Genomic DNA, 26,953 nt, shown 5'->3' on the forward strand with positions numbered 1-26,953 from the left:
GTTTGTTTTGGCCAGTCATGGGGCTGAAGTCTGGGCCTGGGCACTGTCCCTCAGCTCTTCAGCTCAAAGCTAGTACTCTAGCACTCGAGTCATAGCGCCATTTCTGGCTTTTTCTGCTTATGTGGTGCTGAGGAATCGAACCCAGGGCCTCATGCATGCAAGGCAAGCACTCTACCACTGAACCACCTTCCCAGCCCTTAAAAAAATTTTTTTTTGTCAGTTGTGGGGCTTGAACTCTGGGCCTGGGCCTTGTCCCTCAGCTCTTCAGCTCAAGGCTAATGCTCTACCACTTGAGCCACAACACCACTTCTGGCTTTTTTTTTCTGTTTATGTGGTGCTGAGGAATTGAACCCAGGACCTCATGCATGTGAGGCAATCACTCTACCACTGAACCACCTTCCCAGCCCTTCCCTGCTATTCTTATTCCCAACATTTTAACTATTTGGTTCAGAGAAAGGTAGTGACTCACCCACAGTTACACAATCAGATAGTATGGGCCCTGGGCCTGGAACTTATATCTCAAAGCCAAGCAACACATCTGTGCTTTGCTTTATCATCTCAGGTTGGCTTTCTCCCATCATCCAGGAAAACTTCCAGGTGGCTTCTTACTACTTTCAGGGCCTCTGAGTCAAAGAATGCATGTAGAATACACTAACCCAAAAGAAATATAGTTGTCCAATCTGCTAAAAAAAAACCAAACAGGTAATTTCCTTTAATGACAATTGTGGATTATTTTTATATATAACATATGAACAGGTAGTTAAAGATGCAGTGTGATACTTGTTATACTAGAAAGATTTTCAAGGAGGGACTAATTAACTCATCCTAGGGGAAATCAACCCTGCTTCTTAAAGGTGGAACATTTGAACAGGGCTGAAAGGATGAATAGAATTTGTTCTGAAAAGGTGGGGAACAAGAAAGGGTACTTTTGTATGTGTGTGCCAGTCCTGAGACTCCTTGGAGCCTGGGTGCTGTCCCTGAGCTTCTTTCTTTTGCTCAAGGCTATCACTCTACCTACCACTTGAGCCACAGTTCCACTTCCATTTTTTTTTAAGTAGTGTATTGGAGATTGAAGTATATTGGAGTCTCACACACTTTCCTGCCTGAGCTGGCTTTGAACTGAGATCTTAGATCTCAGCCTTCTGAGGAGCTAGGATTACAGGCATGAGTCACTAGTGCCTGGCTAAGAAAGTCCTTTCACAAGTGGGAATAGGATTGTCAGTCATGAAAGGGTTCAGCCTATTCAGGAGATAGTAGAGGTATTTGACATGACAATGTCATAGGGTGCATGGCAAGATGGAGATGCAGATGAGACAGACTAGAGGGAAGTAGGGCCAATTTAGAAAGGACCCTGAATGCCATACTGAGGTTTTGGGGCTTTAAGGCTAAGGGAGGTAGAGGATGTGTGGTGAGGTCTCGTTTGATCTATTTCAGTTCTTGTTTTTCATCCTGTTAATGATGCTATGTTACTATGATTAATGTCTGGGCATCTGCTCGCAGAGAGTTGGGAGTCTGTGGTATTTCATTTTCAACAATTAGAGTACCATTTTAGTTTTGGAGGTATTTGGGGTAGGGAGGGTACCCCAAGTGATATCACCTGTGGAGAGTATCCTTCTCTGCTCTGGCCATTGTTCTTGACCAGCAGGAAAATACTTGGGAAATTCCAAGTGAAACTCTGTAGTCAAGTTCCATGGCTCTGCAATGACTGGGGAATTTTTATTTTGGAGGAGGATATTGAACTATGGCTTTATACAGTTAAAGGGTTTTGATTTGTCCAGGTTATAACAGTTAGTTTTTTTTTTCTGGTTGTGGGGCTTGAACTCTGGGCCTGGGCACTGCCCCTCAGCTCTTCAGCTCAAGGCTAGCGCTCTATCACTTGAGCCACAGCACCACTTCCGGCTTTTTCTGCTTATGTGGTGCTGAGGAATCGAACCCAGGGCCTTATGCATGCAAGGCAAGCACTCTACCACTGAGCCACCTTCCAACCTCATAAATTTCTTTTTTTTTCTTTTTCTTTTTGTCAGTTGTGGGGCTTGAACTCTGGGCCTGAGTGCTGTCCCTCAGTTCTTCAGCTCAAGGCTAGCGCTCTACCACTTGAGCCACAGCGCCATTTCTAGACAATTAGTTTTGACTACATAAAAAGCCACCCTAAATCTTAGAGCTTAAAACAATTAAACTTCATTCAGTTTCTGAATGGCAATCTGGCTACGATTCTCTGGGTGGTTCTATGCTAAGCTGAGTTTGGTTAGTCTCGACTTTACTTAGTCCTGTGTCTGCATTAAACTGGAGGGTCACTTGGATGTAGCTGGTTTAGGATGGCCTTGGGGCGCAGGGGCCTGAGATGACTGAGGCCTCTATGACTGTGGTATCTGTCACCTTCTAGCAATTAAACCCCAGCTGATATTTTTCACATGGCAATTTGTAGACATCAGAGAGCAAGAGCAAAATCATAAAGCCTTTTGAAGTCAAGGCTGGGGTTTTGTTCATTGTTGGGGTTTTGTTGCATTCTTTCGGTCTCACTGTCAGACTAGATTCAAAAGGTGAAGAGACCTTTTTGATGGTAGGTTTGTGAGAGAATAGATGGAGTGAGAGGAAGAATTTATGGTCATTTTTTTTTCAAAATTCTGACTATTTGATTTTCATCACCAGAGAAATTTATAATGGTGTTTGTTACCTTACCATGAAATTCAAAGTCAAATTCATGGAAAACTACATGTTTTCTCACATTATCTAATTTAACAGTTACAGGGTCTCTCTGTCTCTATCTCTGTCTCTCTCCCTCTCTCTCTCTTCCTCCCCCTATCTTTCTCTCCTGATGTCTACCTGTCTGTCTGTCTCAGTGTTTTTGAGACAGGGCTTGCTATGTGACCCAGGCTGGATTTGAGCTGACCATCTTCCTATTCCAGCCCTTCCAAATACTGGGATTATAGGTGTGTACCACCTTTCCTAGGTATCACAGCAATTCTTATTTTCCCTTTCTGCTTTACATAGAATAAAAAGGACACAAGGAATTACTTGTTCAAGATCATTGGATAGCCAGGTGTTCTAGTGGTATAAGTCTATAATCCTAACTACTTAAGAGGCTAAGAACTGGTTCAAAGGCAATCCAGGCAGAAAAGTTCCTGAGAACTACCAAAAATGCATAGCTGAAGTGCTAGAGCAATACCACTGAGCAAGAGCTCATAACCCTGAGTTCAAACAGGCAAGCAAACAAAATCACAACAAAAAAGTCACTGGGTATTAACCTTGTATTTGACTTATATTTGTCTGACTAAAAGTCTAGAGCAACTATAATTGTATCATTAACATTTATATTTCGGAGCTGAGCAGAAAAGGTGTGGCAGTTCTGTGGCAATCAGTGTCATAGCCAGTCTTTCAGACCAGCCTCATCCCTGAACACAGGTACCTGCCCAACTCAGGAGATTCATTTCCTTATTCCTAGTGGGCCAACTGCTATTAGTGGGTCTGAAGTGACAATCTCATGCTGCCTACGTCACTCAGAAGCTCACTGTGCTAAGGAATGCCAAAGACTGTTGCATTCCTCTGGGGAGAGAAAGTCAAGCTGTCCACAGCTGTACCCAAAATGGACTAGATGGAGGTAGTCCAGCCCCAGGGGCTGACTGGCCAGTACTGACTACACTAAAAAATATCTACTATATGAACATGTTGGGAGACCCTTTCTTTCTCTGAATGGACCCTTCTGGAACAAGTTCTAGCTTTGAGACCTCTGAAGTAACTGTTCTGGGATAAACAAACTTGTCAGTGGTGGGAGCTGGGCTATCATGGAATGAGGAACTGGGAGCAGCATGAAGGCACCTGCTTGTACCACCAGAAGCGCACAGTAGGCTTGGGCTTGTAGCAGCATGGCTTATGGGGAGGAGAGGAAGGCAGGACCAAAGAAAAGACTGTGAGGAGGCCAGATGGTTTGTACAGCAGGCCTCTGATAGGATGCTCACATTCAGTGTATGGTTTTATTTAGTTATTTATATTTTTATTGTTGTTATAAAGATGATGTACAAAGCCAGGTGCCAGTGGCTCACGCCTGTAATCCTAGCTACTCAGGAGGCTGAGATCTGAGGATCATGGTTCAAAGCCAGCCTGGGCAGGAAAGTCTGTGAGACTCTTAGCTCCAATGAACCACCAGAAAACCAGAAGTAGCGCTGTGATTCTAGTGGTAGAGCACTTGCCTTGAGCTGAAGATCTGAGGGACAGCATCCAGGCCCAGAGTTCAAGCCCCATGACAAAAAAAAAAAAGATGTACAGAGGGAGGGTATACAGTTACATATGTCAGGTAATAAGTACATTTCTTTTTAGACAATGTCACTCCATCCCTTGCTTTCTCCCAGTTTTTCTCTTCCATCCTCACCCACAAGTTATATGGTTCATTCTTAACATAGTGTCTAGTGACTGCTGTACTTGTCACCCTTTGTCCCTCCATTTCTGTGCCTTCCCTTACCCTCCCAAAGACAGATGAATGAACAACAGTCTATGAATGTAAAGAATCCTATGGCAAAAGCAAGTATTGCTACATACCTCTGTTTATGTCTTATGTATAATCTGTTCTGTTGTTTTGACTCTTGTCCTTCTCTTCCCTCCCTTCCTAGAGTTCATCTCCTGTCCTGGGTGTAAGCGAGCATATCTTACCAGGGATGTAACTGAACACTTTTTTCTGCAGCACTTTCCTCCTTGGCAACCCAAAATGGCCAGGGTAAGTCAGGACAAAGAAATAAACAGGTGATCCTTTTTGGGGCCCCTGTCTGTATAAGTCTCTCCACTTATCACTCCTACTTGTTACTCTTCTATCAGTTTTCCTAGTCATCCATCTATCCCTCTATTCATCCATCCTTTCTTCCTTCTATCTGGAAGGAAATAAAAATATTTGAATTAAGAAAAGAAATGTAGGGGCTGGGAAGGTGGCTCAGTGGTAGAGCGCTTGCCTTGCATGCCTGAGGCCCTGGGTTCGATTCCTCAGCACCACATAAGCAAAAAGAAAAAAAAGCCAGAAGTGGCACTGTGGCTCAAGTGGTAGAGCGCTAGACTTGAGCTGAAGAGCTGAGGGACAGCGCCCAGGCCCAGAGTTCAGTCCCCATGACCGGACCCCCCCCAAAAAAAAAAAGAAAAAAAGAAAAGAAATGTAGTTTTTTTTCTATTAAGTGAAAATTACATGCTTTCCACCCTGTTGTGTGTCAGTACTTTTACTGGAAGGTGAATGTGCATTACTTAATTATTAAGCATTGCTTAATTTAGCTAGGTATTTTTCCTCATAATTCTTACTGAAAAATAACAGTAGTGGGCTTTTATGCCCCTTTCTCTCAGGTGAAATTCACATACCATCCTGGATTTAATAGGTTCATTAGTTTTGCCTGTACTTAGCAACTATCATCTTTTGTGCAAGTTTTATATAACTTACTGTCCGATATCTCTTCAGTTTCCCACTCTACTAGGGCATTCTTATTATTTACTTCTTCCTATGTCTAATTCTTATTGAATATCTGTTATACGCCAGGGCCCTGTCCGAGGTGATCGGAAGTCAGAATATGAATTCTACTTCTAGAGAATTTGTAGTTTAATTAGTAAAATTCAGAATCCACATCGGTGTGGTGGATGAGTCAGGCACAGGCAGGTGTAGTTTTTCCAAACCTCCTCTTTTGCAGATGGTTCATATCAACCCTGGCATGCTATGTATTCCCAAATGAATGAACATTTAGATAGGAGAGGAACAAATACTCTCAGGCCAGGCAGATCCCAGGTGTGGAAACTTTAAATCTGAAACTCTCAAAGGTGGTCTATATTTGCTCTTTCTTGCCTGTATATGTCACCTTTTTGTGTATCTCCACATCTGAAGCTTTTCTCCCCTCTCTGTTTTCCCTCTGTTGTAACTCTTCCCTCCCTTGTCTTCCTGGTGATCATGTTTATCGTTCAATAACCAAGTTAAGTATTACCTTTTGGTGAAAACTTTCCTAGGCTGAAAACCTCCTTTTGGTTCTTAATTACTTGTGACATCTTATATATCACAGCATTATCCACTTAAATGGTATCAACCTGCTCAATCTGTATATGCTTTGAGGGCAGATCCTTGGCTTGTTAGAGTATTCAGCTTTAGCATAGGACTTGTGTGAAAGGGCCCTAGGTGGACTCTTCTCATTTAGTCACAAAGGGTGCTTTCCCTCACCAGTACTTCCAGTAGCTTTCTAGTAGCCACACTTTAAAGTCTTGGAGGAACAACCCTTCAGGGCCCTAGTCTCTGTAGCATTAGCATTTGCAACTTGTAGAGGAAGACACAAGGAGGATATGGTCAATAACAGCCAACTTTCTGCTTTTAGAACTGTTCCGAGTGCAAGGAGAAGAGGGCAGCACACATCCTCTGCACCTACTGCAATCGCTGGCTGTGCAGCTCCTGCACAGAGGAGCACCGGCATGGTCCTGCCCCTGGGGGTCCAGTCTTCTCTCGAGCTCAGAAAGGATCTTCAGGTACAGTTCTCCCTCTCCTTACCTGCCTTGGGCTCTAAAGCACATTTGAACTCTAAAAGCTCTCCAAGCTTGTTTCCTAGCTGCAGGAAATAGATAGTTGGAATGGTTTCAGAGCCTTTTGTAAAGGAAGTAAGTCTGCTTAAGAGTCAAAGGAGTGACTCACTCTAGCCTCTCCTTATCAGGATGGGCTATGCAAGTGTGGGTGAGATAGTGCCAGGAGCATAGCATAATCTTGAATCATCATGGAAGCTAGCTGAATTCTTACCTTCCACATTAAGTGACTTAACAGTCTAGAAGAGGACTTACCTCTTTGCCCATCCAGTAATGTCTGTTTTAAATGACAATCTCCTTGACATGTATTTTTCTAAGGCCCTTGAATTGTGGGAGGGGATTTATGTTTGTCACGCCCACAGGAAACAGAATTTGTCATCGATGTGGTCTCTTCTGGAGCCTAGCAAGGCTGAGTAGCTGGTTTCATCCCCATAACAACAGGATCCTGATGAATGAAGAAGTTTAGGTTAATTTTGGAACATACATGCACAGAAGTAGCAAGCTCCTTCTCACCTCTGACATATGGTAGCATGCTAGTATAATGATATGCTATTTTGGGACAGCTGAACAAATGAGCCAGACTAAGCTAGAATTCCAACTTGTACACCTGGATCCTTCCTGTCCTGCAGGAAGACACTTCTCATTTGCACCCCTTCTCCTGCAGTGTTATTTAAAGACCGAGGTCTGCTCAGTGGACTCTTGAGTGGTCTACATGGCAGGAGAAGCCTACATTCTCTATTTTCTCTGGCAGGAGTGAATGGTGGTTCTGGGGACTTTGCTTTGTACTGTCCTCTACACACACAGGAAGTGCTCAAGCTCTTCTGTGAGACCTGTGATGTGCTCACATGCCATAGCTGCCTAATGGTGGAACACAAGGAACACAGGTGAGTTGCTTGAAGTGAGCTTGGGAAGGCTCTGAACTACATACGTGGAGAGTGCTGGGCTACCAAGGCATCAAGAACCTCTCCTGGAAGCAGAGCAAGGTGGCACATACCTGTAATCCAAGCACTTGGGATGCTGAGGCAGGGGGATCATGACTTTGAGGCCAGCCTGGCTACATAATGAGACTCAATCCCAAGGGGGAATAATTCTGTCTCTGCCTAAGCCAATCTGTAGCTCTTTGTTGCAGTTGTGTGACTTCTTGAAAAGACTCAATAGGAAAAGAGTCTGCAGTGCCTTTGACTATCTCCAAATGTAATTTATGTACTCTGGGGGCCTAGCTGAGACAGTGCAGTGAAAGTAGAATTCTTGCTTGACTTAGGATAGGAATAATTTTTTTCTCAGCTTTTGCTTTTGTCTCTTCACCCTAGGTGCAGACATGTTGAAGAAGTTCTACAAAACCAGAGGATGCTTCTGGAAAGTGTGACTACCCAGGTGGCACATAAGAAATCCAGTCTACAGACATCAGCAAAGCAAATTGAGGACAGGTAGCTTAGGCAAATGCCTTGCCATTACTGTAAATGTTTTGCTCCCTCACATCCTGAGTTCTAGGACATGTGATTAAGCAGGTGTGAGCAGATGTTCTAGAAGGCCTACAGCATGGCCTTAAGAGGACTCAAGGCCAATGATGGGTCTTCCAGTCACCAGTTGGTGACTTGAGGACAAGCTAGTTCAGGTTGGGCCAATGTACATGCCTGTGAACTAGCCAGAACTGAGTGTCTGAGAACAAGGGTGCACAGTACAGGTACAGTTTATTATGAGGCTGTAACAGGTTGCTGGTACTCTGACTTTGATCACTTCTTTTCCTAGGGTTTTCCATGTAAACCTACAAGTGACATGAAACCATTGGTATTTTATATAGAAAGAATAGGAACTAGCTGGGCATTGTGGCTCACACCTGTAATCCTAGCTACTCAGGAGGCTGAGATCTGAGGATCATGGTTCAAAGCCAGCCCAGCCAGGAAAGTCCATGAAACTCTTTTTTTTTTTTGTCAGTTGTGGGGCTTGAACTCTGGGCCTGGGCGCTGTCCCTCAGCTCTTCAGCTCAAGGCTAGCGCTCTATCGCGTGAGCCATAGCGCCACTTCTGGTGTTCTAATGGTTTATTGGAGATAAGAGTCTCACGGACTTTCCTGCCCAGGCTGGCTTTGAACTGCGATCCTCAGTTCTCAGCCTCCTGAGTAGCTAGGATTACAGGAGTGAACCACCAGCACCCTGCCCATAAAATTCTTTATCTCCAATTAACCACCAGAAAACCGGAAGTGGTGTTATGGCTCAAGTTGTAGAAAGCTCACCTTGAACTGAAGAGCTAAGGGACAGTGCCCAGGCCCAGAGTTCAAGCCGTACTACCCACCAAAAATAAATAAATAAAAGAATAGGAACTATAAACACATCACACGGGAGAACAACATTACTTTTTTTCAATTCTTTAAAAAAATATTTTATTTTTATTTTCTAATTTTTTTGCCAGTCCTGGGGCTTGAACTCAGGGACTGGGCTCTGTCCCTGAGCAGCTTTTTTTTTTTGGGTCCGGTTGTGGGGCCTGAACTCTGGGCCTGGGAGCTGTCCCTCAGCTCTTCAGCTCAAGGCTAGCACTCTACCACTTGAGCCACAGCACCACTTCCGGCTTTTTTCTTTTTGTTTATGTGGTGCTGAGGAATCGAACCCAGGACCTCATGCATGCAAAGCAAGCACTCTACCACTGAGCCCCCTGAGCAGCTTTTACTCAAGGCTAGTGCTCTACCACTTGGGTCACAGCTCTACTTCTAGCTTTTTTTGTGTAGTTTATTGGTGATAAGAGTCTTATAGACTTTCCTGCCCTGGCTGGCTTCAAACCACAATCCTCAGATCTCAGCATCCCGAGTAGCTAGGATTATAGGTATGAACCTCCGGGATCTGGCTTCAATTCTTGTAATAGTTTCAGTAAGGGCTTTCTCTATTTTACTGATGAGGAGGCCAAGGTTCAGAGTATAGATAATTTAGATAACATAGCTAATAACATAACTGAGCTAGTTTGCAAGCTAGGTCTGTGGAGACTTCAAGATTTCAAAGTCTTTCTTTTTAAAATAGCTTTATTGAAACATAATTTTTATATGCATAAAATCAACATTTTAAGAATGCATAGCTGAGCACCGGTGGCTCACACCTGTAATCCTAGTCAGCTGAGATCTGAGGATCAAGGTTTGAAACCAGCCTGGGCAGGAAAGTCTGTGAGACTCTTATCTCCAATAAACTACATAGAACAAGCCAGAAGTAGAGTTGTGGCTCAAGCGGTATAGAAGCTACCACAGAGAAGCTCAGGAACAGAGCCCGTGCCCTGAGTTCAAGCCCCAAGACTAGCAAAAAAAAAAATCATAATTCTTTGGTCTTTTGGTACGTCACAGAATTGTGAAATTGTTTATATAATTATTGTCTACTCTTAAAACATTTCATCTCCCCTCAAAAGAGACCCCATATACATTGTCACTCTTTTCCCCCTTCCACCACCTATGGTCCTCAGAAACCTCTAGTCTTTTTTTCTGTTTCCCTCTGCTATTTTTACCTTTTGACCCTTTTTTGGGAACATCCTCCTTTTTTTTTTTTTTTGGTCCATCATGGGACTTGGACTCTGGGCCTGGGTGCTGTCCCTCAGCTCTTCAGCTCAAGGCTAGTACTCTACCACTTGAGCCACAGTGCCACTTCTGGTTTTCTGGTAGTTTATTGGAGATCAGAGTCTCATGAACTTTCCTGCCCTGGTAGGCTTTGAACCATGATCCTCAGATCTCAGCTACCTGAGTAGCTAGGATTACAGGTATGAGCCACCGGCACCCAGCTGACCATCTTGAACATCCTTTTTTTTTTTTTTTCCCCTGTCAGTCATGGGGATTGAACTCTGGGCCTGGATGCTGTCATTCAGCTCTTCAGCTCAAGGCTAGGGCTCTACCATTTGAGCCACAGCGCCACTTTCGGCTTTTTCTGTTTATGTGGCTAAGGAATCGAACCCAGGGACTCATATATGCAAGGCAAGCATTTTACCACGGAGCCACCTTCCCAGCCCCACATCCTCCTTTTTAAGAGAGTAAATGACATGAAATCATATACCTAACTCTTTGTTTGGCCTTTCATACTGTGTCAGTTGGTAAGCTCTTCTGGGTTGCCCTGGATGTGGACTTCAGGCTTACCTAGAAAATCCATGTTGAACTTTGAGCCATTGAGCCATTGTCCCACTCAGATCAAGGGGACTAAGTTGTAAAGGGTGGTGATGGAGGAAATTTTCTTTTCCTTGTCTGGAATCTGCTGGATCCTGATCTTAGCAGGAAGCTTTCAAGTTGTTGGCTGTCTCTCAGTTCTCAGGGGTCATGAGGGAAGGGCTCATTGTATTTTGTCCCATTTGTTTACAGGATTTTTGAAGTGAAGCATCAGCACAGAAAGGTGGAAAACCAGATCAAAATGGCCAAGATGGTTCTAATGAATGAACTGAACAAACAGGCCAATGGACTCATAGAGGAGTTGGAGGTATATGTGGCTAGATGGATTAGTTCTCTGCTTTCACTGGGACAGAAGCCAGGCACACATAAAATTAGTCCTAGGGCCAGAAGCAGCATAGCTAGAATTTAGATATTTGGTTTCCACAGCTATCTGCTTTTTTTTTTAAACTTAATATTTCCATTCTGATTTTGGGGGGGTTAATGGTTAGAAACTCAATTCATACTCTTATCACTGCAATGACCCTTAGGCAAGTGCCATTCTCAACAGAGCAGATTTTTAGTCACAAAACACCCCACCTTCTCCAATAGGTTATGCCTAAGAGATGTAGGCATTCACTTATTTCTCCATTCCTTGTCCATTCTATATTTGCACTACAGTTTCTCCACCACCTCTCCCTCCTTTTTACATCTGTCAGAAGACCATGGCAGCACTCTGTCCTGCTGTCTGGCACTCAGGGGTGCAGTCTCATCTGATTCCATCAGTGTTCTTGCTGATACAGACAAGACCGTCCGACTTCCCAACGTCCGTGAACAGGATTAGGTACTCTGTCTTCTGTCTCTGTGCATAGGGCATCACTAATGAAAGAAAACAGAAGCTGGAACAGCAGTTACAGAGCATAATGGTTCTCAACCGTCAATTTGAACATGTGCAGAATTTCATCAATTGGGCTGTTTGCAGCAAGACAAGTGTCCCTTTCCTTTTCAGCAAAGAGCTGGTAAGATAAACTACCCTTCAGCCTGCTCTTAAAGCAGATTAGAACATTGCCTGTGTCACAGAGGCAGTGAGTTTGTCCTAGGAGGTGCCTTTTTTTTTTTTGAGGAGTAAGATAGCAATTCCATCCATCCTTCATACTCAATCACTGCTTCTGGGTTAGTAAGTAAACATCATCTTTTATCAAATCCTATAATACAAAAAACCAGGTTTTGAAATGGTCCTGTCCTCTTCCAGGTAACTCAGCTGGAAATCATGGTCCTTTGTTTAAATCATGGATTTGGATAATAGCCTGAACATAAGTAGTATACAGACATACTATAGAGTTACTGATGTTTAAGTGGAGGCCTAAGAGAAAAGGAGGAATTAGAAAAAGATATAAAAATGTTGTGCTTATGAAGAAGATGATGCCAAGGAGAAGGAGAAAGAATTTTGAGAGAGGTTTAATAGGGTCTGTATTTTTGAATGCCTTTGGACATCCAAAAGGAGAGAACCAAAAGCCAGTTTGATGGATTGCTCTGGAAGTTAGAAGAAAAGTCAAGGCTGGAGATAGAGAAGTAGGAGACAGGGATATTATGTGAAGGAAGAAGAAAGTAAATCTGGAACCTAGGGACTATAATCAATTCTACACAGACAGAGGAAAGAAATGAGTGAAAAGAATGACAAACAACAATCAGAGGTTAGAGAAGTGAAGAGTGTAAGACACAGAAATTTAAGTGGTCAGTTTTATCTACGATATGTGGGTGTAAGAGGATGAATAGTAAAGAGAAACTGAGATCTAGGAATCAGAAAGTCCCTGTTAGTCCTTTGAAAGAAGTTCCTACAAAGTAGAAGAGTCAGAAACCAGAAAAAGGAAACTGAGATGGGAGGTGAGGAAATGGAGATAGGGAAATTAAGTAGCTCGGGAAGGAAGCAGAGTTGGGAAAAATGCTTTTTTTAAGTTTGGAGAACATTAATGTATAGGGAAGTTGACAACAGAGAAGACAGATGAATGGTGGAGTGAGCATACAGAAAATACAGGAGAAGGTGGGATTACAGTGAACTAGTTGACTTCAAAGGAGATTCCTTTCTTCTGAGATCAAAGGAAAGAAAGTAGCTGTATAATATAGTTCACTTTAGAGGAAGGATAGAATACATGTTTTCTTCTGATCTTTTTTTTCCTCTGTGAAGTAAAAGGTGATAATAGGAAGATTAGGTATTGGTTGAGTAGCATTGAAGTGAAGATTTTAAATAGTCACTAAAGGGGCTGGGAAGGTGGCTCAGTGATAGAGTGCTTGCCTTGCATGCATGAGGCCCTGGGTTCGATTCCTCAGCACCACATAAGCAAAAAGAAAAAGCCAGAAGTGGCGCTGTGGCTCAAGTGGTAGAAGGCTAGCCTTGAGCTGAAGAGCTGAGGGACAGCACCTAGGCCCAGAGTTCAGGCCCCACGACCGGACCCCCCCCCAAAAAAATAATAAAATAAATAGTCGCTAAAGATAGTGAAAGAAGAGGACAAGGTCCGACGGTGCCTCTGTAATTAATGATCATTTATGTGACCATAGATAAAATGGCTTTATTTTTCATTTTAATTTCATTTTTTTGCCAGTTGTGGGGCTTGAATTCAGGCGCTAGGCACTGTTCCCTGAGCTCTTTCGCTCAAGGCTAGTGCTCTACAACTTTGAGCCACAGCCCTACTCAAAGTTGTAGAGCACTAGCCTTGAGCGAAAGAGCTCAGGGAACAGTGCCTAGCGCCTGAATTCAAGCCCCACAACTGGCAAAAAAATGAAATTAAAATGGTGGTTAATAAGAGTCTCCTGGACTTTCCTGGCTGGCCTCGCTTTGAAAGGCAATCTTTAGATATTTGCTTCCTGAGTAGCTAGGGTTATAGTATGTGCCACCAATGCTTGGCATAAAATAGCTTTAGAATGACTGGACCTACCTAAGGTTAGGTGTTAGTGATGGGGCGAGAATTAGGGCACTAATGATATTGTAACTGAAAACTATGGGAAGCTGGGAAGACTGATTTGAAGAACAGTGCTCAGAGAGTCCATTGAGGCTGAAGAGCATGCTCAGAAAGAGGGAGCGCTAACTGTGATCAGAGACTAGGTTGTTGAACTTCAAGGTCTCACAGGTAAAATGGTTCTAAGTGATGAATAAAATCTAGATATGGTGATTGATAGAGGCAAGAGTGATAATGTTAAAGAAATCAGGAAAGAAAGAACCAAGATGTTGCTTGAGTACATTAGTCAACTAGATGATGGCAGGGTAGAAGTTGGACACCACTTCCCCATATCCTGGGTAAATAGGAGTAGTGATGGAAATAGGTGATGGGCTTCAAGGAGGAAGATGGCAACTCAGTAGGATGGAAGGGTTTTACAGCTGGTGGAGGGAATAGCTACAGGGGCCTATAGATGCAGTCTTGCCTTGATGGCAGAATGAATGTCCTGAGGAAGAATTCCAAATCACATGAGGTCTGGGGAAGCTGAGAGTGTAGGGATTCCAGAAGCATTCAAAACAGGAAGGGGGTTAGTTGGGAGGGCATGAAGATACTAAGGGACAAGGAAAGGAGAATATAAGGATGAGCATAACCTAAAGATCTATGACTTTGAGCCCTTCAATTTGTCCAAAGAGTGAGGGAGAAGGCATTGTCATTCAGGCACAAGATGCCCAAATCTGTTGTCAGATTGTATTTCAGATGCAGCGATTGTTGGAGACAAGTTGTAATACAGATCCTGGGTCTCCTTGGAGTATCAGATTCACATGGGAGCCGAACTTCTGGACCAAGCAGCTGGCTTCCCTTGGTAAGCCAGGACCATTTGTGAAATTTAATCTAATTGACAAGAATAAATGTAGGCAATCTAATGTTTAGAAGGTGAACTAGGTAGGTTAGCATATACCCAAAGAAAGCATTTTTGAGACTGCCAATGGTGATGGGGTCATTCAGCAAAACGTGTGTGTGTGTGTGTGTGTGTGTGTGTGTGTGTGTGAAGGCTAAATAACATTGGCAATATAAGACTTTGAAACACCACCACTTAAAATCTGAATTTCTCGTTCTCTATGAATGTTCCCCCTGTTACCTTGGTTTCATTGCTAGAGAAGAGACAAGAAAGTGGCCCTGCTCTCCAGAATGCTGTATGGCAGTGCAGGTGAATGTGTGTATATAGCCTCACAGAGTATATGTGTGTGGATACAAGCAGGGGCATCTCAGAATACTGAGATTTGTATGCTTGTATATTACACACACATCCTTTGGGGTTGAGATGAAAGAAGATAATCCATGACCTTGTATATTTTTCTTCCATGCTTCAGAAATTTTTTGGCATAAAATCTTTAGGCAGAATATAGAGAATTTGAAGTTGTGTTTGTGTTGACAGGTTAATGGGCTTCTTAAATTAATTACCTAACTGCTGCTTTCATTTTAGGTTGTTAATTTCATTGAAAGTTTCTTGAACTTGGCAAAGTGATAAATAATATTAGATTTACTTTTTGCTTCCCTCTCTCCTTTCATTTAATTTAGCAGATCTTTGGTAGGCCTTGCAATAGGTTGTGGCCTGTGCTGGGCACTAAAGGACAAAAAGTGAATCAAGGGGCTGGGAAGGTGGCTCAGTGGTAGAGTGCTTGCCTTGCATGCATGAGGCCTTGGGTTCGATTCCTCAGCACCACATAAGCAAAAAGAAAAAACCCAGAAGTGGCACTGTGGCTCAAGTGGTAGAGCGCTAGCCTTGAGCTGAAGAGCTGAGGGACAGTGCCCAGGCCCAGAGATCAGGCCCCATGACCGGACCCCCCCCCCAAAAAAAAGTGAATCAAAAATATTGTCTGGTGCTAGTGGCTCATGTCTATAATCCTAATTACTCAGGAGACTGAAATCTCAGGATCATGGTTCAAAGCCAGCCTGGGCAGGAGAGTCCATGAAGATTCTATCTTCCATTAACCACCAAAAAATGCCCCCCCAAAACAAAAAAAACAAACCAGAAGTGGAGGTATGGCTCGCTCAAGTAGTAGAATACCAGCTTTGCGTTATAAAGCCAAGGGAGAATATGCCCAGGCCTCAGTTTAAGCACAGTATCTACACATGTTCTCTGTCCTTAAGGGTCTTAGATTTCTTTTTTTTTTTTTCCCTTGTTGGTTGTGGGGCTTGAACTCTGGGCTTGGGTTCTCTCCCTCAGCTCTTCAGCTCAAGGCTAGTACTCTACCACTTGAGCTACAATGCCACTTATGGTTTTCCGGTGGTTTATTGGAGATAAGAGTCTTACGGACTTTCCTGCCTGGGCTGGCTTTGAACTGTGATCTTCAGATCTCAGCAGCCTGAGTAGCTAGGATTACAGGTGTGTGCCACCGGTGCCTGGATGACTTAGTCTTCTTGTAAGCAAGCAGTGAGTTACTCAGGTGCCAGTAGCTTATGCCTGTAGTCCTTGTACTCAGAAGGCTGAGATCTGAAGATTGTGGTTTGAAGCCAGCTTGGGAAGGAAAGTCCATGAGACTCTTATCTCCAATAAATTACCCAGAAAAAGCCAGAAGTGGCACTATGGTTCAAGGTAGAGTGCAGGAGGAAAAGAGTAAAAAAAAAGAATCTCAGGGACAATCCCAGGCCCTGAGTTCAAGCCCCAGGACTGATACGCAAAAAAAAAAAAAAAAAAGGTTGAAGGAGTTGGCTGACGAATAGATATAATCTACTCATGGAGTCCAGAGACTTCAGAGGGCAGTGCTGGTGCCAGGCACTGACCTGGCATGGGAGCTTCCTTAACCTCTTCCATATGATTTACCTAACACACGGTTACCCAGACTTGTATCTGGAGACTTTGTCCCAGGAATGACTCTGTACTCTTTTTTTTTTTTTTTGGGTCCGGTTGCAGGGCCTGAACTCTGGGCCTGGGCACTGTCCCTCAGCTCTTCAGCTTAAGGCTAGCGTTCTACCACTTGAGCCACAACACTACTTCCAGCTTTTTTCTTTTTGCTTATGTGGTGCTGAGGAATCGAACCCAGGGCCTCAGGCATGCAAGGCAAGCGCTCTACCACTGAGCCACCTTCCCAGCCCCCAACTCTATACTCTTTACTACTTTCTAGCATGTTCCCTCCCAACCCTCAATGCTCATTCTGTCAGAGTCTTAAAAAAATAAATCGTTAAAAAAATAAAGAGGAGTGGGTGCTATGTGAAGAAGCCCTGGTTTGCCTGTGGGCTAGAAATAGTCAGGCCTAAGCCAATCCCTCAAATATCCCCAGCCATCAAAGCAGGACTATACAGGTGCTATTCCTATCAGCATTTTAGATGGAGTCTTAGAGATTACAGGTTGGATTTTCTTAATCTCTATGCCTGATACACATTTGTTGAATGGTGTCCTTTGGTCCTAGAAGCAAGAAGTAGTGGGAGTGAGGAGTACAATTGTACATAATCTTGAGAACATTTCTATCCTCTGAATTTCCAGGTTGCATAACTGCTGAAGGTGGACAACTGTCCCGCACAGATACCACTGCTTATGGGGGCTTACAGGGACCTCCATCCTTTTATCCAAGCCACCGGTCCCCAGTGGCTCAGCAAGAGGCTCTCAGTCACCCCTCACACAAGTTTCAACCTTCAGCACTATGTTCCTCATCTGTATGCTGCTCCCACTGTTCCCCAGTCTCGTCTTCTCTCAAAAGCCAGGTCCCCCCACCCAGTATCCATCCGGCCCACAGTTTTAGGCAGCCCTCTGAGATGATGCCTCACCAGCTAGGGTCATTGCAGTGCCCGACTGTGCTACCCAGGGAGAAGGAACTAGCCTGTAGTCCTCATCCTCCCAAGCTGATGCAGCCCTGGCTAGAAACCCAGCCCTCTGCAGAGCAAGAGAGCACACCCCAGAGGCCAGGGCAGCACCTGACTTCACAGCCAGTGTGCATCGTTCCCCCACAGGACATTCAGCAAGCAGCCCATGCCCAGTCCACCTTACAGGCACCCTCCATCCAAGTCCAGTTTGGCCACCACCAGAAGCTGAAGCTCAGTCATTTTCAGCAACAGCCACAGCAGCAGCTGCCACCTCCGCCACCTCCACCCCCACCTCCCCCACAGCAGCCACCCCCACCTCTGCCTCCATCCCAACATCTGGCTTCCGGTCAGCACGAGAACCCTCCTGGGCCTGCCTGTTCCCAGAATGTTGATATAATGCACCACAAGTTTGAGCTGGAGGAGATGCAGAAGGACTTGGAGCTTCTCCTGCAGGCTCAGCAGCCCAGCCTGCAGTTGAGTCAGACCAAATCACCTCAGCATCTTCAGCAAACCATTGTGGGGCAGATCAACTACATTGTGAGGCAGCCAGCACCTGTCCAGTCCCAGAGTCAGGAGGACACCCTACAGGTGAGCTGCCGTGGACTAGGATGTTCAGGGAACTCTGTGTCCTTGGTTATAGAGTGATACATGAAACAGCTTATTCATCTTAGGGTGGTCTTGAGCTGAACCTTCACATTTCAGAACTACCATAGATTCAACTCCTAGCTCAGCAAAGCTACAAAGAACATAGTATTAATCCTAACATAGATCTGAGTTCTGGAATCAGTACTCTCCAGAGTGGCCTAGCTTGGCCCTGTCCATAGCAAGCACTTTCTGAGCTGTGTGGGACTCCTGCCAGTGCCATGGCAAAAGAAGGTTGACTCTTATCTTTGTAACATCCCAGACTCCTTGCTGGAACTTAGAAGTTGCATACAGTGAGGGAAGTGGGGGAGAACTCAAGGTGTAGGGGGAGAGTATGTATTAGATCCTAGTAGGCATCACTTTTTTCACACTGCACAGGGGTAAACTTAATTTTTGTTTCTGAAAGCCTCATCTCAGAAGACTACAAGGACACCAAGTCACATACAGCAAAGTTTATTGTCAGCAAGCTTATAGGCTGACCCTCTGGACAAGGACCGCACTTGTCTTTGAGCGAGGGGGTTTATATGGCTAGGGGGCTGGGGGTGGAGAATTTCACTAGAGGCAGGGAGTACTCTGCAGTCTGGTTTGTGTGCAATGTGAAGTTGGTGAGGTGTGTGAGAGTGGGGCATTTTGTTGTGGCAGGGCTAAGGTTTATGGCTGCAGCTGCCTATGTCATCTAATAAGGCCTGAGTCAGCTAGTTTTAGAGAAAGGCCTATGTCACTGGATTTCAGGAAAGGCCACACTTTACAGCAGGGCCTATGATAGTGGAGTGGCTCCTAAGGCAGAGGAGGTTAGGCTAACAATTTCAAGTCTACTAAGGTAGGCACATTTTATATGTACAAATTATTTCATCAGCAACATTGTTTGGTCAACATTACCATGTATAAGTAATGTGGGTTAGAGTAGTCAAGCAGTTTGCCTAGGGATCACACAGTGCTGAAAAGGAGAACTGAGACCTGGATCCACTTCTGCTGACTTTTTTTTTTTTTTTGTCGTGGGGCTTGAACTCTGGGCCTGGGCGCTGTCCTTGGGCTCTTCAGCTTAAGGCAAGCGCTCTACCACTTGAGCCACAGCACCACTTCCGGTTTTCTGGTGGTTTATTGGAGATAAGAGTCTCACCAACTTTCCTGCCCGGGCTGGCTTTGAACCGCGATCATCAGATCTCAGCCTCCTGAGTAGCTAGGATTACAGGCGTGAGCCACTGGCACCCAGCTTCTGCTGACTTTTTTTTTGTAACACCACAGAAAAGAGGCCTCAGTCTTTCCTTATTGGGTATTGTCTCACTTTTACTTTTTGGTTGTACTGGGGTTTGAATTCAGGTCCTTGTACTTGCTTGATAGGCACTTTACTACTTGAGCTACACCTCTAGCCTTCCTTAGGGAAATATTGGATGCTGTTTCTGTTTTCTCTATTGAAAAAGCACGGTTTGTATCTCTGGAGTCTTTGTTGCTTTCCACCTCTTCATTGTTAGATCCTGCTTTTCTCTTTTTCCTGATCTACCCCTTCTCATTTTTTCCGCAGAATTGTCTTTTTTAAATCTATAATTACAGTTACATCTTCAAAGACCATTTTTGATTCCTAAAAATGATAAAGCTTCACATCTGAGCTTTATAATTGGCAACTTCAGATAATGCTTCAAATGTTGTTCCCTGAGGCTTAGTTCTTTTGAGAGGGGGTGTAGGATAATCCCTATGATGACACAGAAGTGTCTGAGGTTCATAGAGAGCCACAAGCTCTGATATGGGGTGGGAATATAGCTTAGTGGTAGAGTACTTGCCGAGCATGCATCAGATCTAAGTTTTGATGTCCATCACGGCAAAACTAACAACAAAAGACAAATCAACAAAAGGACCCTATTTTATGATTATTAAAGTGACTATGACAGCGTTAGCTCAGAATGCTTGGTTTGGATTCTGTTGTAAGATTGTCATATGAGGATATACTCTTAGGAAGACTGACAGTACTGGGGTTTGAACTCAGGGCCTTGTGCATACTAAGTAGACACTACTATTTGAGTTATGCCCCCTAGCCTAAGATTATTTTTCTTTTTGAAAAAAATGTAAACACTTCATAATGTATAGGTCCTGACAAATGGGCAGGATACAGTGGGCACTGGCCCTTGCTGCTGCTGTAGTGAAACCTACCCCAATTCTTTTCTAGGTTACAGATGAGCCTCCAGCATCTGAGGATCCAAAGCCAGCTCTTCCTCTTGACAAGACTACTACTTCCTTGCCCCAGACAGCTGGGGAGGAAACTCCTCACAGTGTTCCCACAATGGATAACAACACCCAGCACTCCTCTCCAAATGTGGTGAGAAAGGTACTAACACAGTCTCCTCTCCTTGATGTGGGACCCTCAACCAGCAAAGACCCCAGTCACCTGGATGAGGATGACAGGGTAGGGGGAGGAGTATCCCTGTTCCATCCCTGGATGCTTCAGAGCCCTGACTCATGCCTTCTGTCCTAGTGAATTAGGAGCACAGATCCTTCTTTACCTCTATCTGCACTCCTTAATAAACAATTATCATAGGGCCTGCGGGGCTCATGTATTGTCTAAGGGGAAAGGAAAAGAGAATAGATTAACTGGAATTTGCTGTTTGGGACTATGTATGGTGCTTCACAAACATTGTCTCAATCCCCCCAACAGTTTTATGAGGGGGGCCATTTTATAACTAAGAAACTGAAGTCCAGGGCCCATAGCTAGCAGAAGAAAAAGCTGAGGTTTACTTAAAATGAAATCTTTTAGAATCCAAAGCTAAACCCTTTTCCTTTCTGAAATGAAAATAGGGAAAATATTTTCCCCCACTGAAAAATGGTTGGCATTAGAATTTGAATCAATGGAATTTGTTGAGTGGGTTGTCAACAGGTTGTCTTGAAGAGAGATAGCTGAGGGACGTCTCGGAAGATGGTGATCCAGAGACCTTCCTATCAATTCACCTACCCTCTTGGTGGAAGTATTCATTCACTCTGGCAGTAACCCAGACTCCCACAACTACTCAGCTCTCAACTCTCACCCATACCCTATATGCCTTGCCCTGTCCTCCTCCTAGCTGGAACCTAGTACTGTAATAATCTGCGTTCAACCCTGCCTGGGTACTGTGACCCTATTCTACTTATCCTGTTTCTTCTCAAACTTGTTACCTTAGTCTTCCTTGTACTTCCACACAGTCCTGCTCTTCATACTCTATCAGCCAGTTTTCACCCTTCCACCTTATTCTCTAACCCTATAGTACCCCTCTGGCTCTGCAAGCCCAGTTCTGCTAGTTGCTCATCAGGTTCTCCCAATAGCACCACCATGTCTTAGATCAGTCAGTCTCTGTGGTACTACAGAATAGAGTTTAGAAAAGGAAGAAGTGGCAAAATGAAAGGTTAATTTGGAAATTCCTAATGACTCTTGAAATCTGATCAGCCATTTCATATTAGTGGCCTTTTGTCTGTACCTGTTCTGTCCTATCCTTTTGAAAATGATTTCACCCAGCGGTGCTGTAAATAGGCTCTTTTGTGGTTTAACTCTCAGTGGTTTAACTTCTTATACTAAGATCATCATGCATCTATTTATATATTCATTCACACACACACACACACACACACACACACACAAAACTCACATGCAAACATTCTTCATACATTGGTTGATAAAGAAGTCAGACTCACACTGGAGTTTACTGTCTGGCAAGAGTGATAAACAAGCAAAACAATTAATCATGATAAAGTGCTGAGATAATCTTTGGAGTATGAGCCAATGAAGCACCTAACTCTGGGAGAGAGGGTTCATAAAACACTATATGACATGGTTTGAAGTTAAGAATTGAAAGAGAAGGCTGGGTGCCAGTGGCTCACACCTGTAATCCTAGCTACTCAGGAGGCTTAGATCTGAGGATCACAGTACAAAGCCAGACTGGGCAGGAAAGTCTGTGAGACTCATGTCTCCAGTTTACCACCAGAAAATGAATTGGTGCTGTGGCTCAAGTGGTAGAATACTTGCCTTGAGATCACGAGCTCAGGGACAGTGCCCAAGCCCAGAGTTCAAGCCCCACGACTGACCAAAAACAAACAAAACAAAACAAACCCAAGAATTGAAATAGGAGAAAGAAGTTGCATTAGTGAAGGAAGGAAAGGAAGAATAAGTTAGTTTAGAAGGAATTGGCAACCTAGAAGGTCCAAAAGTGAAAGAAAGCCTGGGGCTCATGGAGGGTTTCAGATAATTTGGCTTATTAGGAATAGGAGATACACTGGAGATTGAACAAGACTGACTGGAAAGCCTTACAATGAATTTGCAATTGGAATTCAGACTTGGGGACAGGGGTAAATGACTGAAGGATTTTCAGCAAAGAAAGGTCTGAGTTAAATTTGAAAGGTCACTTTGGCAGTATACTAGAATAGTACAGAGGAGAAATAGGAACTCGAATCTAATCAGTTGTCCTAGGAATGAAGAGGAAGCAAAGATTTCAAGTGCTATCAGATTACAAGAGTTTTAGACTCAGTGTCTGATTTCAAGAACAAGTCCTTTTGTTCCACACCCATATCTCTCTTGGCTCATTGGAATGGGAGCAGGGGAAAAGAACATTTTGTAAGCAGAGTGCAGGTGGCTCATGCCTGTAATTCTAGCTACTCAGGAGGCTGAGATTTGAGGATGTCAGTTTTGTGAGAGTCTTAACTCTAATAAACTATTCAAAAAAGCCAGAAATGGTTCTGTGGCTCAAATGGTAGAGGGCTATCCTTGAGCACAAAGAGGCTTAGGGAGAGTGCCCAGGCCTTTAGTTCAAGCCCCAGGACTGGCAAAAAACAAAAACAAAAACAAAAAACAAACTCCAAACAAAAAAAAAATATTTATAGGGAGGAGTAAGTTAAGTTTTGAATTGCTGATGTTCTCCCTTGGAAGATATGTTAGAAGATGACTAGAAGACAGCTGCTTTAGAGGTCAGAATATGCTGGACCATAGGGTCCTCTGTGTGGCTGCAGGTTTGGCAGTGGGTTAGTAAAAGTCCTGGGGACTTTTTGAGCATCTGTGACCCTTATGGGACTGGGGGGTCTCATGCCAAAGTTTGGAGGGTAGGATGGTATTTCTTTTCAGATGGTTTCTAGACTTCTTTAAGGCTTGGACTCCCAGATAAAGGAGCTTTAAGGTTGTCATCCTGGCCCAGGGAACCTTTGTGTGGACAATGAGAGGTACAGAACTATACAGATAGTTATTGAAATAAGAAAAAAATGTCGACTTTCTTTTTTGTTGTTGTTGTTGTCAGTTGTGGGGCTTGAACTCTGGGCTTGGGTACTGTACCTGTGCTCTTTAGCTCAAGGCGAGCGCTCTACCTTGAGCCACTGTACCACTTCTGGTTTTCTAGTGGTTTATCGGAGAGAAGAGTCTCACAGATTTTCCTGCCCAGGCTGGCTTTGAACTGCGATCCTTGGATCTCAGCCTCCTGAGTAGCTAGGATTACAAGTATGAGCCTGGCTCAACTTTCTTTTTGAGGAAATTCGTTGCTTTGAAGTTTGGTTGGATAGGGCAGAGGTGTGAAGCTTGAGAATACTAAATATTTTGAATACTTCATCATAGAATAATGATAATAATACTTTGTATGTGTGTGTTTACTTTTTAAATAGGTTTTTTTACATAGATAATTCCATTTTATCTCTTTGTTTATCCTAGCAATACTGTGAGGAAGATACTTTCTTATTTCCTTTTGAAAGATGTGGAAACTGAGACACAGAAAGGTTAAGTGACCCCTCTAAGAGTTAAATGACACTGACCATGGGCAATGTTAAGTTCAGAATATGGGTCCTAACTCAACCCTGTGCTCACCAACTAGGTTAAATTGCCTCTTTTTGTATACTTCAGTGGGAGAAATAGGACTGTATTTTGGTCTCTCACCTGATGGAATTTCCTACCTGATAATCTTTGAAATAGCCTGAGGCCTTCTGGGTAGAGGTCTTCAGACCAGCCTCTTTTGCTTTTGGTTATGTTTATTTGGTTAAGGTATGTTGGCTTTTAGCCACTCCCTATCCTGTGAGTACCAGGAAAATCAAATGTCTACTTGAAAGGTGCTGTAAGAGAAACCTGTGGCACAAGGCAACTTTCTGTGTATTAAGCGACAATCCTGTATTACGACAAGGAGGACTTCATTAGAGCAGAGCATCCAAGGACTTTAGAGCTGATGCTAAGTGAGTTCATGGTGAAACATACTACAGTTGAAAATCAGACATGGAAGTTCTAGAATGGGTTTTCTAGAGACTTATGCTTTCTCAGCAGCATGTCCTACCACCTTCCTGGTATCTAGCAAGATATTTTAAAACAAATTTTGACTTCTTTTTTTTCTGGCAAAAGCTGTTGCCCAAGTTTCCCCCTCCTGGCTCAAGGTCACAACTCCACAACAGAACTTCCTTATATCCCTAGTGAAATGGAAGACATTTTGACGGCTTCTTCTCATACTTTGGAACTGGTCAACTGCTGAAAATACACATGCTGCTTTCTTGAGCTCTATCATGGAGTCAAAGCCATAGGCAACTTAGATAACTTATCTGAGTTCCGCATCATCTACAAGAGAAAGCTCTCCACTACTGCATAGCACAGTTCCAGATCTTCCACTGAAGACTTTAAGGAAGATGCTCTTGGCTTTAAGAGGAGTCTGGGATGTATTTCCATTAAATGACATAGAAGCAGTAGGCATTCCTGTGACTCAGATTAGGAAGAGTGATGCAGAACAATAAAGGATGATGACTCAGATGGACAGAACTTACCATTATCAAATCACTTTTCGATGCCCAAACTCTTAACTTTATAATAGCTCAATGAAATTTACATAAGCTAGTGGAAGAGGAAGTTCAAGTGTGGAGCTGGGAAATGACTCAGTTGAGCTCATTCTCTAAACTCTGGTATATGTGAGGCAATACTAGGCATCTTGCTTTTACTATCTCCAAATACGCTGTTAAAGACCAGATCATGGATACTCAACTTCAGCAACAGTCTTTTACTCAACTTGGTCCTGAAACTGTTGAGAATATTCCCAGGGCCTGGTGAAGCTTTCTTAGAGTCTGTTCTATGGCCTGGTCAGAAACCTGCAGAACTGTACTAGGATCTACTCTGCCCCATCCAGACAAACACTTGTCAGGTCTGACTGCCTGAATGTAACATCTGAGAAACCTGTCTTTTCAGTTCTATCTTGATTTCTTTTCCAGACCAAACCTAAGCTCTTTGTTTAGGTCTTCTGGTCATGAGAAAACAAACCCTACCATCTCAGACTGTAAGTTTCTTCTACTAGCCTGGATAAAATACTTCTGACCAAATTCTAAGCCTCCAAGATTTTTGAGAGTTTTATATGGTTTTTACTTCAGACTTACAGAATCTTATTTATTACTTTCTTATTCCTTCTACCTCAGACTCTGGGATCCTCTAATTTTCTGTCTTCCTCAGATCTGAGGGCCACCAGAAACTTTTCATATTTCTTACTTCTTCACTTTCCATGAACCTTTTCTCATTTGACATTGGTCATTTGGCATATATCCATGTTCATTACATCCATAGAAATAGCCTCAATTAATTTGAGAGCTTTTCATTCAAATGGAAGAGTATTCACTGTCAATAAGAGCAATAACTTCGCTATTAAAAACTCAGAATGTGAAACCAATTACTGCAAATGTTAGTCTCTTCCCTTATCCATCTTATTGGGCTGTTTCAAGATCTATGGTTAAAGCAATATGCCTAATTTTGAAGGTGTTGAAGCACGCAAGGATTTCAAGGATTTAATTCACAAAGCGGTTTACCTCTGTCCTTGCTTATCTGTTTCCTCAACTCAAGTGAAGGCCTTCAGTGTATTTCTAAGACAAAACCCTCAAGTCATTGTCCCTTTTCTGTTGTACATTTACATAGTAGTCAGACTTGGTGATTTTAACCAGTAGGGTGGAAAATCCCAGAAACCAGATGTGTTGGGGCAAAGGTTTAGCAGCAGACTAGATGGCACAAAACTGAGGCATTATAACCTGCATGAACTCATAAACAACACTCAGGTATCTATCTAGTTAGTATCCTCTCCTCTCTTCTCTTCTCCTTTCTTCTCCTCTCCTCTTCTCTCCTCTTCTTTCTTTTCCTTTCTTTCCCCTCCTTCCCTCCCTCTCCCTTCTTCCCTTCCTTCCTTTCTTCCTTCCTTCCTTGGCAGTACCCTGGGGTTTGAATGCAAGGTCTTGAGCTTGCTGGGTATATGTTCTTTTTTTTGGGGGGGGGTACTGTCGTGGGGCCTGAACTCTGGGCCTGGGCGCTGTCCCTCAGCTCTTCAGCTCAAGGCTAGCGCTCTACCACTTGAGCCACAGCACCACTTCTGGCTTTTTTTCTTTTTGCTTATGTGGTGCTGAGGAATTGAACCCAGGGCCTCAGGCATGCAAGGCAAGCGCTCTACCACTGAGCCACCTTCCCAGCCCCAGCAGGCAGATTTTCAGAGCCAACTCTTGATTCCTGTTCTTGGGCCTTAATACATTTTAGAAATCTTGATAATCACTCTGTGTCTTAGTTTCCCTTCCCATTCTTTCTAAATTTTGACAACATCACATGGCAAACATTGGGAACTATATTGTCAATACATTGAACTCCAGAAAGAGACTAAAGTTGATACAGTGGAAAGGGGTAGAACAGCAGGTAATAAGTCAAGCAGAAGACAGGTCACATGGTTGAAGGATGCATAGATAGATGACTAGTAGAAGCTTTTGGAGGGTAGAGAGGTCTCAGCTTAGGCAAGATGTCAAGTCAGATGTTTCAGGCAATTAAGACAGATGGCAGATAAAATAACAGAGTGTTTAGGGAAGGAGAGACTTTAGAGCAATAGAAGAGGTGATAACTAAGGGGGAGGTATGAGAAGATTATTTTGATTTTTTTTGAGACCAGGTCATGCTATTTAGCCCAGGCTGGCTTCTGCCTCATCCTCCAGATTGCTGTCACTATGGATAGGAACCATCACACCTGGCCAAGA

The 26,953-nt window shown here is 43.6% G+C and overlaps 1 protein-coding gene across 2 annotated transcripts in view; it reads left to right on the forward strand.

Annotated features, from left to right (window-relative positions):
- Trim66 (tripartite motif containing 66) overlaps window positions 1-26,953 on the forward strand; it is a 48,891-nt gene that overhangs the window by 10,866 nt on the left and 11,072 nt on the right. The window contains exons 2-10 of one of the 2 annotated variants that reach the window (XM_013028761.1): window positions 4,605-4,708; window positions 6,324-6,471; window positions 7,274-7,406; window positions 7,833-7,949; window positions 10,840-10,954; window positions 11,496-11,642; window positions 14,301-14,418; window positions 17,041-17,945; window positions 20,161-20,319. In XM_013028761.1, coding sequence (XP_012884215.1) covers window positions 4,700-4,708; window positions 6,324-6,471; window positions 7,274-7,406; window positions 7,833-7,949; window positions 10,840-10,954; window positions 11,496-11,642; window positions 14,301-14,418; window positions 17,041-17,945; window positions 20,161-20,319 — 1,851 coding nt within the window. In that variant the 5' untranslated portion in view covers window positions 4,605-4,699. Of the gene's footprint in view, window positions 1-4,604; window positions 4,709-6,323; window positions 6,472-7,273; window positions 7,407-7,832; window positions 7,950-10,839; window positions 10,955-11,495; window positions 11,643-14,300; window positions 14,419-17,040; window positions 17,946-20,160; window positions 20,320-26,953 lie in introns of those variants that run through there. The other variant, XM_013028760.1, reaches the window with a different exon arrangement.

Source organism: Dipodomys ordii, unplaced genomic scaffold (genome assembly GCF_000151885.1).
Source record: "Dipodomys ordii isolate 6190 unplaced genomic scaffold, Dord_2.0 Scaffold113, whole genome shotgun sequence".
In the NCBI taxonomy this organism is placed as follows: Eukaryota; Metazoa; Chordata; class Mammalia; order Rodentia; family Heteromyidae; genus Dipodomys; species Dipodomys ordii.